Genomic DNA, 12,255 nt, shown 5'->3' on the forward strand with positions numbered 1-12,255 from the left:
GTCTTTGTGTGCGCTGATTTGTTTATTCTGAAGTCATAGTGTCTGCTGATGGGATGTCTGTAGGTGTACAACTAAAACCAAAGGCTTTATGGCAGCATAAACCTTTTTATGTCTTATCTGCCAATCTGTGGTATGTTTAATAAAATTTAAGTAGAGAGATAGAAATTGTCATGTATGTTGATGTAGGTGATGTAGTATTTATTTACTGATCAGTATACAAACATTTGTGGATGGATGAATTAATAGATGATGGATGGATGAAAAGAGAAATTGATGGATGGACGGAAAAGAAATGAATGCATTGATAAATGGATGATATATGAATATATGAAAATATATTAATAAATGAATAGATGATATATGAAAATACATTTATGTGTGGATGAATGGATGTATGTATGAAAAACAAATTGATAAATGGATGGATGAATGTATGAAAAAATTGATCAATAGATAAATTGTTGTATGGATGAATGAAAAAGCAATGGATAAGCGAATGGATGAATGTATGAAAAAATAAATTGATCAATAAATAAATGAATGGATGGATGGATACATGAATGTTGGATGGATGGATGAAAAAGAAATTGATGAATGGATAGATGGATGAAAAGAAATGGATAGATAGATGAATGGATGAAAAATAAATGGATGGAAGGATGAATGGATAGATGGATAGTTGAAAAATAAAAAGATGGATAAATGGATAATTGATGGATAGATATATAGATAGATAAAAAATAAATGTATAAAATCGATGAAGGGATAAATGGATGGATTAATGAAAAATAAATTGATAGTTGGATAAATGGATCAATATTTTGAAAATACAAATAGATGAATTGATGAAAATAGAAATAGCTGGCTGGATAGATAAATGAATAAATGGTTGAAAAAGAAAGACGGATGAATTATGAAAAAAGAATTGAGTGGATAAGATCTGTCTCAGCATCACATATTTTATTCTCTCAGAACCCCCTTCATCTCTCCCTCTCTCTCTCTCTCTCTCTCTCTCTCTCTCACCCCATTGTGCCGGCATGCGGCCCGTCTCCATGACAACACCTCAGGTCAGCTCTTAGAGGTGGGAGGTAGTTAGTGTGAATTTTTGTTGTTGTTTTATGGCCTCTCTCTCTCTCTCTCAGTCTCTCTCTTTCTGGTCTCTGTGAGACAGCAGCTGTGTGTGACAGCTTCACTAGAGGCTGGAGGTTTCCTCAGTTTGCCTCAAATTCGAGAAAACAATGCAGTAAAGCGACGCGGCTCAGCCTCACAGCGTCTTTGTTGCTCGTCTACTATCAAATGATGCTGGGGGGGGGGGGGGGCGTGTTTCTGTTAATGTGAAATGAATGCATGCCTCTCAAGGGAAAACACTAATATATGCGCGACCATGAACCAGCACGTGTGATATAGGGGTGCCGTTGAATCCCTCTGTCACTCTTTCTGCTGATATACGGCATGGCTTTGTGTTTGCACAGAGCCAATAATGTTTAGAAATCCCAGTTGGTTTTGGAATAACAAATGTTGTGTGTTTTTTATTGAAATGTACCCACTTTTTGGTGCATCTGTGAACCGGCCAGCCTTTTGTCCTTTAATTATAATATCCTTCAGTGTTCCTCAGATTAGCACAAACTTAAGTCCCTCGCTTTGTCATTTAAGAGCTCCTCTTTTAATGATGGCATTGTTTTTTACAGCATCTACACTGTTCTAAGCTGCTGACGTCTGGTCAGAACCAGATGATCCACTCTTTCATACAGTCATAGCAGGTAAGATGCTTTCTGTTTGATTCCCGCTTACTTTTTGATGTATTCATTGTGATTCAGTAGCAGTTTCATCTCAGACAGAGAGATACAGAGCAGAGGCATAAAAAGAAAAAAAGATGAAAAAGAATGAGTGATGTGTTTTTATGATTTATGAATTGCATATCCCTCTTCATTTCACCAAGATGATCTAAAAAGCTTTTTACAGAAATCGAAAGAAATTTAGATATTTTGGCTGCTTGCTCACACTGACGTGTGCTGACAGATTGTTATCATGCTGAAAACTGGGAAATGTGTCTGGCTTGAGGTTTGACTAGTGCAGTTTTTTTTAGTATGTCGTTTATTCTATACTAAAATGGATTTTGAAATGAAATCATTAAAGGCAGAGGTGGCCTAACTTGTTAATATGAAGGGCTAAAAAAGTCGTACTTGATCGAGGACTGTTGTCCAAAAGCAAATGTTGCATTATATCCAACATTATTATATTTAAAGGTATTAATATAAAAAAAGTCAATTTAACTTATATTTCAATGCAAAAAAATAAAAAGCTAATGTTAAAACAAAAATCTGAATTAGAAATAAATATAGGCTTCAGTGGCATGTTTCTTCTTTTTTTCCCTCTCCTCTTGTGATAAGATGGCAGGCCAAATTAAAGGTCATCATGGGCCAAGTGATAAATTGAGCTTCATGTCATTCCAAACCTTTTTTTTTTTTTTTGCGTGTGTGTGTGTGTGTAATGCAAAATGAGACATTTCAGAGAATGTGAGGCTGCTCTTATCCTTAAATAACAAGATTGGGTACAAGAGCTGGTGGTTAACTTCAGAACTTATCATTGGTGAATAAATCTTATTCCATTCTGCATTTCATATAAGAAAGTAAGTCATTTGGACTTGGTTTGGAAAACCATTTTTTGTGTAAACAATCCTTTTAACTAATTTTTAGATACAATAGATATAATGAAAGAGGCCTTTCAGATCCAGCATAGTAGATAATAGTGTAAAGTACACTAAAACTCATAGTACAATCAAATGTACACATTGTAGAAAAAAAAAAAAAAACTTGAAAGTGCCTCAAGTTGAAGCAGTATACTGTATGCTGTTCTATCATCCAAAGTGTTCGATTTAGTCTCTGAGGGCACAAACTGGTTGTCAGCAGGAAGTGAGACACTTCCTACAAAAAATCCAATCAGTCAATAAAACCTTATATAATCTGATCTGATTTAATTTAGAGAAACTATCTCTGATTCTGTGCGAAAATGATGAATCGGTAGAATAAAAGTTATAAATCAAAGTTGAAGAAATCTTCGTAGTTTAAGTGTAAAATGCAAACATTTCAAACTAGTCGTTTATTTTGAGATTATCCAGAATTCTATACCAGCCAAGACTAATCTATTAAACACACACACACACACACACTGCATACTTGACTTCTTGTTCTAGGAATGCAAGTGATAGTGGTTCAAAAGCATGAAGTACATGTGATGTGTTGAATACTATGATGAAAACTATGTCTTCTAAAGATTTCTCTTGAAATGAAAGGACTGAATGTGATTCTTTCCTAACGATGATCCCTGCTGCGCTTAGGCAGTACTGAGAGCGTCTGGCCCCATTAGAGCAGATAGATACAGACCGGGTGCTTCAGAGCTCAGATGTGTTTAGGAGGAAAGAGCAGATAGAAATAGACAGTGATCTCATAAGCATGATGCTGCTGCTGCTGGGAAGTTGTTTTTGTGACGTATAATGCTGTCAGCTTTGATGTGAATGACTATCTCAAGCATCATAAAAGCGGTTGTATTTTGTGTTAAATGTCAAGACGTTTTATTTGAATTTTTCTGGTGAACTATCCCTTTAATCTGTCTGTGATGCAGATTTGAACTCTGGCTTTATGTCTGCAGCTAAATGTATTTCCTGGAAATTGTGTCCCTGCTTTCAAAAAGGGATTGGATGGCATGACAAGTGTTACATCATAGCAGATTTTGAACTGTGTAGTGCTAGTGATATCAGCACATACTGTAAAAGCTCCTGTTCACCCATGTACAGCATGTGGACAGATGACCACAGTTTATCTGAGCGCCGAACAGATGGGACAGAGAGAGCAGTGTGCCAACCCATCCTTTCCTCTGGTATTAGCTAAAATAAACTGCGAAAAGAGATTTTATACAACAAAGTGTAGAAACAGAATAGTAAACATGTTTAAAAAATTGCATGCATTCATTCATTCATTCATTCGTTCATTTAAATAATGCATGTAATTCTTAAAAATAAATTATGGTATATTATAAGCAAAAACTGAACTGGTACTGTTTTGGAAATATATTTTAAAATGATCTTTATTTACAAAAAAAGTTCTTGACCCTTTCCTCCATATCCTCCATAATAAATTGTGAAAAAAGATATTATAGAATCCAAAATGCAGTGTAATAAAAAAGAAAAGTAAAAGTGTTAAAACAGTATTTATTAATTTATTTAAACAATACTTGTAATATTTAATAAAGTGTGATATATTGTAAACAAAATGACCACTACTTTGGTTAAGATATTTTTAAATAAATAAATAAGAAATGCTCCTTGATCCTTTCCTCGTGTATTCTGTAAAATAAATTGTGAAAGAGATTTCTCAGAGCAATGTATAAAAATTAGAATAATAAATTAATTTATTTATTTATAAATAATTTTCTTTTAATTAATTAATTTAAATAATACATTTAATACTTAAAAAAAAAGTATGGTATATTCTCAACAAAATCAGAATTAATTTTTACATTTTTAAATGAGTTTTAAAAAATGTGTTACACTTAAACATATAAATAAGAACCAGTTATTAATTCTCCTGTATTCTGAAATAGAACAGTAAATATTTGCATGCCATTGAATATCATGGTTATGCACAGGGACATGCATAATATAGTTATTGCAGTTTATTTTGTTTATTTATAAAGTTTGATATTAACAAAAACAGAATTCATACTATTTTAGTAACATGTTTTTAAAGTATCTTAATGTAAAAAAAATTTAAGTAACTGTACTGTAACTGTAATCATAGCAACAATAAGTGTCATTAACAACAATGCTGGAACACTAGTAATACTCCTCTTGTTGCAGTGACTGCTGTCATTTTTCTTGAGTCATCTTGTCTGGTCATTGAGATACCTCTTACCCTCACTGTGTTTCTCCAGAATACAAATAAGCCTGGTTTACCATGTTGTGGCCTCTCTTAGAGCAGATCTTTTATGAAACACATGTCCCACCCCCTCAGTCTCCCATTACTGATGGAAAGAGAGAATAGATTTTACACAAGAGGACATCACTGAGGCAGATTATAAAGTCTGATCAACAGATTGTGGGACATTTGAGAGCTCTTTACAACCAGTTTTGAATAAAACATAGCATGCCCCTGTTACAGTCAGACATGTGGTCTGGGAAAAACGCTGCAGGAATGAAGTCAGACTTATGACTCGGAGCCTTCAGAAACCATTGAGTCATTTCTGAAAATTCCCGGCTCCTTTTTAAATAATTAATGCTTTGTAGTAGTTTCTAAGAGCTCAGTCCCTGTCTTCAGTATTTTTGATTATATACATATTTTTGCTACATTACAGTAGAAAATTGCACAATTACCTTTTGTATACTTCTTAAACAGTAATTTTAGCCTTTGTGTGCTCTATATTCTCCTGAGCTCTGTATTTACCGGAATGAGAAACTTGAAAAAGCAAGCCCTCACAGGAGGCTTTGATTACTCTAGAGTCTAGACTATATTTCTTTTTAGCTTCTAAGTATATGAAAAAGTATTTTGAAAAGGATCTGATAGATTGATAGATGTGGTTTTGTTACTGCATTTTGTAAATGCATTGTGAATCGTGCATCAAAATCTGCAATTTTATCTGGAATATCATGCAAACTTTTTATGACTTAATAAAATACTTTTTTAATTTATTGTTTTGTTTTATTTTATACCATGGAACACATCACAAGTATGAGTTAATTGAATTGCAAAAATCGGATTTAAAGCTCTTATAACTCTTAAAAACATAATATCCTCTAAGTATATAAAAAAAGTTAACCTGGAATTATGACTACAGTAAATAATTTATTTTATTTTATGAATGTTTAACTCTTTAAAACATCACAAGTATGAGTTAGATACATTGTGAAAACCGCTTCTAAATCTGAGATCAGAACAAATTTTCCCAAGTTTCCACATTGGGATTTTAGAGTGTGTTATTTATGTCTAAAGTGAATAGCTTTGCTCCGAGTGGTTCGGGTCACACTGTATTTCCAGCTTTACTGAACTATAAACAGCATAAAGCAACAATACTGTTCGTGAGTTGCCAGACAGGAGCTTGCTGACAATCAGCAACTTCCCAAAGCTCAGGAGAGAAAGAACGCTCTTTCATTCTGCTGTCGCTGCATGAACGAGTGACCCTTTAGCTGTAGATAACCTCACACCAGCGCAGTGCTAAATGAAGTTAGCTCATTTATTTAGATAGTAACGCTATGCTAACTCCCACCAGTGACCTTCTGAAACAATGAGAGCTGTGGTTTAGCATTATCTTGCTTCCGAAAACGTCAGTTGTTGGTTTTTGAGCACAACAACCCGGTAGTGTCTAGAATAAATGCTAACAGAGCAGTTCAACAAATAGCTTAAAAGTTAAACGTTTGACTTTCAGAAGACAAATTTGTGTTTGTTGTGTTAACATCTATAATGAAATCCATGCTGTGAAGCCAGCTCAGTTCGTTCAGATAATTGAATCAATTTACTTGACTCATTGGTTCTACTTCATTTGTGCTCTTGCAAATAAGCCAAAGCAATGTTTTTCATAAAACATTTCAGTAAACAGGGATTGTATTGGCCCAGAGGTACTTTATGAATTAAAATGCAAAACAAAACAGCATATTGTCTAGAGAACAGATATGAGCTTGTAAACAAACTTTAACCCTAAAACTGTAAGATTGTTTAGCATGAAGCAGCTGTATCATCTGTTTTTCCACAATTTTATCTAATTCCCTCTTCAAGGGGCTTCGGACTTTGGTATGAAAAGAGACATTTAATCATGTCCCCTCTCGTTTGGCCTGAAGGGATCCTCTGCTAAAGTAAAGAGCGGTTCATTCTTTTCAGTCTTCAATGACAGCGGAGAGCTGTTGAGAGGGCTTCTCTCAGTAGTGTCCTCTCCTTGGATTTACATTAAAAAGATGGATGGGTTTGGCCGCGTTTTGTGTTTCTTATAATAGGCATGTGTGTGTAATAAGTGTGTTGCCCTGGACACGGAGTGATCATTAAATTAGCAGCCCGGCTTGATCTCTTGACTCAGGTCTTCTTCAGAGTGAAGGAGCTGTTGAGAAGAACTTGTAGTATTAGAGGAAATAAGTTTCCCATGTACTCTTTCTGCGAGTACATTCTTCAGATGGATGTGAACTACAAAAGAGAGAGTTTACAAACGCAATTCTCAATCTTGCCAATTAAATTGCTTTTAAACTGGCTACATATTTTTAATTCAATCTTTTTCGATTTCATGTTTTCCCCGAGATCAACTTATTAAGAAAAGTTATGTTGTAACCCTTACTGTCACCAGAAAAGTTTTTTGTGTACAAGTAAACCAGAATTCTTTATTTGAAGAACTGAATTGGCTGAAATTGCTTTTTTTTTTTCTTCGATCTAGCTCAATCTGATCGATTGAGGTGTTAACAGGAAGGCTTTTCAATTCGTTTGAGCCATCAGTCTGATTACAAATGAATTGTTTGTTTTCATGTAAACGTAGCCATTGACACCCATTTAAAATCCATCCTGCTATAGAGACAGAGCACATTTAGGCCACGCCCACCCAGGGGGGCAACGCTCTCCATTGACTTTGTATTGTGTGATGCTTCCTTCTTGTCATTTCTGACTTATAACAAAGACAGAACAATGCCTAAAAGCTGCTGTGTGACAAAGTATACAGTAAATAAGCTAAAATACCCAGAGCTATGTTTTTATAAGCTGTCCACCCCAAAAAAATCAGCCTTTAAGGACACAAATAGTTGTAGATGTCAGTATTTCACATTGGGTCATTCAGTTGGATCATTTCTTAAACGAAAGAAAGGTAAGGAATAGGGGATCTGATATAGACCAATACAATTAATTTTTTTCAATATATCTCTTCCTTTTAGGTTCACATAGGGTGGTGAAATAATCCTTTGACATCGTTGAAAATAATGAATGTTTCCTGTCGATGATTACGTTTCCCGCCAGTGGCCATAGTTCGCAGAGTAATATGACACATTGTGCTCTACTTTTGTGTCCTTAAACACTTGTTTTTTTGGGTCGACAGTTTATAAAAATGTAGTTCTGGGTTTTATTTTTTTATTTTTTACTGTACACCTTGTCACATAGCAGCTTTTAGACATCTTATATTAGACTTTTTTTTTTTCTTATGAAATCTGTCAACTCAAATCTGCAGACTGGTTCTGACATTAACCAACTAGCATCAACCGTTCCAGGCTGTAAATTGGGGCAAAAATATGTGCAGAAGTGTATTCAGCCTTTAGGGCATTTATATTAGTGTAACTAGTTTTTATATTTGTAAATCATATTAATATAAAAAAATTATCTAAGGGAGTTTAGAGTATTTTGTGGATCCCTGTATAATATGTCTACAATGTTTAATACGTTCATAGTTTATTTTGAGTCTCATTATCATGGAAATATCCAGCCCTGTTCAGAACAAACACTCAGAAAGACCCTCCCTGACCTGATGGATATTCTGTTAGTGGTTCTCACACTCTATGGCCTTGTATTCACATGTGATAGATGGAAATTTCATTAAAGGGATTCACGCACTTACAGTATTCAGAACTAATAGAGGTTTCTGTAGAAAAAGCAAACATACTAAGCTATGGTATGGTAACAGACAAAAGGTTTGTTTAATAGGTAGTTCAAATAGCTAGAAATGAACTCAAATATGAAAAAAGGTTAGTTTGGCAGCAAGGACTTCTGATCTCTCTTCTTGTGAAAGAGAATAACCACTTGTCAACACAAACAACAAGTTAGCCAAGCCCACAAAAGGCAGCAGTAGGATGTGGTCAAAACAAACCCATATGAATGAAGTCCTTTGATTGTACGGTATGGTCTCTGTTCACTTTTTACTGTAGAAGTCCATTCATATGTAAATGATGTCGTTCATTTGCATATATTCTTCTCAATTTATGCAGGGATTATGCTGAGATGAATACTAAAATAGACTGGTTTTAGATAAGCCTGTGGCAACATTTCTCTTGCTAAAAGTGAATCTGCATAATAACTTAAGAATACTAATTTAAGTTATGTGAATAAAGTCTCTAAATATAAAATATTTGCACACACATTTATAAGTTCATGGGAAATTGTTAATAAGAGTCTTAGAGCACGTGACACATATACTCTTTAGTGTGTTTACGAATGATACGAATGACTCAGCAGTAACCAAATCACAGTTTTCTTCAGTTCTGTGAGACCAGGATGTTACCCAAAGCATCCTTCTGAGCTATTGGGAAGTCTAATTATGCCAAGTCGCCAGAGCTACAAGCCAGCATTTAAAGCCAACAAACTTTTATAATTTAAATTTATATAAATAAACATTCATATTTAAAAAAATATTATTTAAAGATGTAATATTATTATATTAAAAATAATAATACTTCTTATATAAAAAAACATTTGTCCTCACACACTTTCCTTATCAACAAAAGTGGCTTAAGGCCAAAAGAAAAAAAGAAAAGAATCTGAGTCCTATTATGAAAATTTATGTAAAAATGAAGAGACATAATTGAATTTTTCATTAGTTTGTCTTAATTGAGCTAATTTAACCAGAATGTTAATAGCCTGAACTCAGGGACAACATCTGTTGGTTAATTCATTTAGTCATAAATCATGCATTATTGCCAGAGAAAATGTGTTGAACATGCAATGATTAGAATCGATGTTTGTGCTGTGCAAATTTGTAATTTTGACAGACTCTAGATGACTGCACATCTCCACCATATGTCAGCACAGACCTGAATCTAGACTTTGTCTTTGTTAGATCTCATAGTCTCATTTTAAAGGCACATATGCCAGTGTCTACTATGTTTTTTCACAGATTCTTATGTTCGAGAATAGCTAAAGGTCAAGCTGATTGCATGGCAACAGGAAATGTGATTGACAGTTTCCATTTAAGACAGTGTCACTGTCACTCTTTCTGTACTGCAATTGACCGGTTCAGGTTTTTCCAAAGGGCGCTTAAGCACATACTGTCACCATAGCAGCCATCAGACACGCTGTGCACATAGTCTGAAACACTGAAATGTGGTAAATCTACTTGTCTTTACTTGGGTATTGAGAGAGTCTTGCCTTTTCTTCTGCCAGAAAATGTTTTAATAGGCCCTTGAATTTCTTTACTCACTTCTGTCATTATTTGACTGTAGTCAATGGACACTGGTTTCATTTTTAATACTATCCTATCCACTCTTTTTAAAATTTCATTTTATTGTTTTATTATTATTATTTTTAAGACTTTTAGTTTTGTGTTGTTTTAGTTTCTGATTTTGTTTAGTTTTTAGTTTTTTTTTTTTTTTTTTGCTTTGCTTCTTTTGTTTAGATTTTTTTTTGCTTTGCTTCGCTTCTTTTGTTTTGATTTGCTTTGCTTTGCTTTTTTTTGTTTCCTTCCCACGGTTATTCAAACGGGGAATAAATTATGTACAGAAATGACATTCTCACTAACTTTGATCTATCGCACTCTCAAAAAAAAAAAAGTATTGTTATAATCACTGAAACTGTATACGGTTGCAAAATGTATCCCTTACTTACATTGTACGTACATCTCCACTTTGTTGTCTATGATGAGAGAATTTGCGGAATTCAGTCATCGAACATGTGTGCATTCAACAAACCTGATGAGTTTCAGCGATGACTCATCTGAACGTCTCTGATTGGATATTGCATCTCTAAGCTCAACAGAATCGTGTGTGATTGGTTATAATGCGCAACACTGTAAAAACGCCTAAAATGAAATACGGTGTAACATGAGCAAATCTTAACTTAGTGCCGCAGTGAACACTTTTTATTCATTTACACTTTGTTAGCAACAGATGTAATAGTTTTAATTTGTTTATGCAGGGGCATTTTTGTCCAATTTAGTGGCATTTTTGCCCAATGTTTGAATCCTTCACCTTGAGACTCATGCTCTCTCTCTCTCTCTCTCTCTCTCTCTCCCCCTCTCTCTCTCCCTCTATTTAGGTGTATGATGTTGTCAAGGTTTCTGAGCTCATGAATTATGCAAAGCAAAGCCCATTTCCCTGACACAGCCTGCTACACAGCAGAATCACTGAGATAGCACACTCTTTACCTACTGGCAGGAACAACCCATGCTAGTTCACTTCTCTGACAAATTATACTCACTGAATATACTAATCCTCAATGAAAACTTTACACAGCCTAATTCTGCTCATATTCTTTACTTGGGTATATATTGTAAAAACATTGCAGTCACTCATCCATTATAATCACAATGTGTTTTACAGTGGTTGTGATTCCTGTGTAAATGCCACATGCCAAGGTTGGGAAACACACCATGTTATAGCTTCTAAAAGGAGTCTCAGTTAGCTGAAGTAATGCAAAAGTAACAAAGTGTTGCAACTTTACATTCTCCAATGTTGATTATTTTATCTTATGAAGAGCATTTCATTTTTAAAACCACATAATGTTTTAACCCATCTGAAAAGATTTGCTTAATTAATTTCCATTCAGTGCTTGCATAAAGTTGAACAATAAAACAAAAGGTTTTCCGGAGCAAGAAAGGAACGTGTTCTGTTGTTTTTATGTTGTTGTTTTTTTTTTTTTTTTGGGTTCTTAACCCATCTCTGAGGAACCAGACAGCAGGCTGTGTAATTTTGTGCTTCAGCCATGTGTATTGACATCCATATGTCAGTGCTGAGGGTGCTGCCATCACAGCGTTCCTGTCTCTTCCAGCTGAGTGCCCTCACATGTCTCTGTGTATGTCAGGATGATCTGAGGCCATGTGAACTGTCTGTCTCCACCACAGATTCCCTAATAAAGATCTTGCCATCCATTTGTGCTTTTGCTAGCATAAAAGGTCATTGTTTTTCTATTTGTTTTCTCTTTCAGTCTTGCTTGCTAATCGTGGATGCCGCTTTATGTTTGAATGATCACACTGAGTGCGAATCAGAAGGCCCAGTTGCTTTGACCTGGAGGGGAAGGATTTTGATGTAACGCACCCTGCCATGGACAGGAAGAGGAGTTGCACGCTCTGTGGAGGAGCTGTGATGCTGCTGCTCCTGCTGGGTCACATGACCACTGCATTAGAAGTGCCTCTAGACCGTGAGTATTGCACAGTGAAAGAAAATGAAATCTGATGTGATGTAATAAAATGTAATAAATCCCACTAATGTAGATTTAATTTGACAGAAGTGCAGAAAAAAATCTAGTTTTCTACCTTACCTATTTTAAAATGAGAAAGTGATTCACATGCGATTCTGTCTGGGATTTTCTAAGACAT

The 12,255-nt window shown here is 34.8% G+C and overlaps 1 protein-coding gene across 9 annotated transcripts in view; it reads left to right on the forward strand.

The window, feature by feature from the left end:
• LOC113071160 (neuronal cell adhesion molecule-like) overlaps positions 1-12,255 on the forward strand; it is a 48,544-nt gene that overhangs the window by 14,731 nt on the left and 21,558 nt on the right. For 8 of the 9 annotated variants that reach the window (XM_026244527.1, XM_026244533.1, XM_026244535.1 and 5 more), the window contains 2 exons: positions 1,689-1,760; positions 11,865-12,077. In XM_026244527.1, coding sequence (XP_026100312.1) covers positions 11,981-12,077 — 97 coding nt within the window. In that variant the 5' untranslated portion in view covers positions 1,689-1,760; positions 11,865-11,980. The remainder of the gene's footprint in view (positions 1-1,688; positions 1,761-11,864; positions 12,078-12,255) is intronic. The other variant, XM_026244531.1, reaches the window with a different exon arrangement.

The sequence above is a fragment of the Carassius auratus genome, unplaced genomic scaffold, assembly GCF_003368295.1.
Source record: "Carassius auratus strain Wakin unplaced genomic scaffold, ASM336829v1 scaf_tig00006185, whole genome shotgun sequence".
Classification (NCBI taxonomy): Eukaryota; Metazoa; Chordata; class Actinopteri; order Cypriniformes; family Cyprinidae; genus Carassius; species Carassius auratus.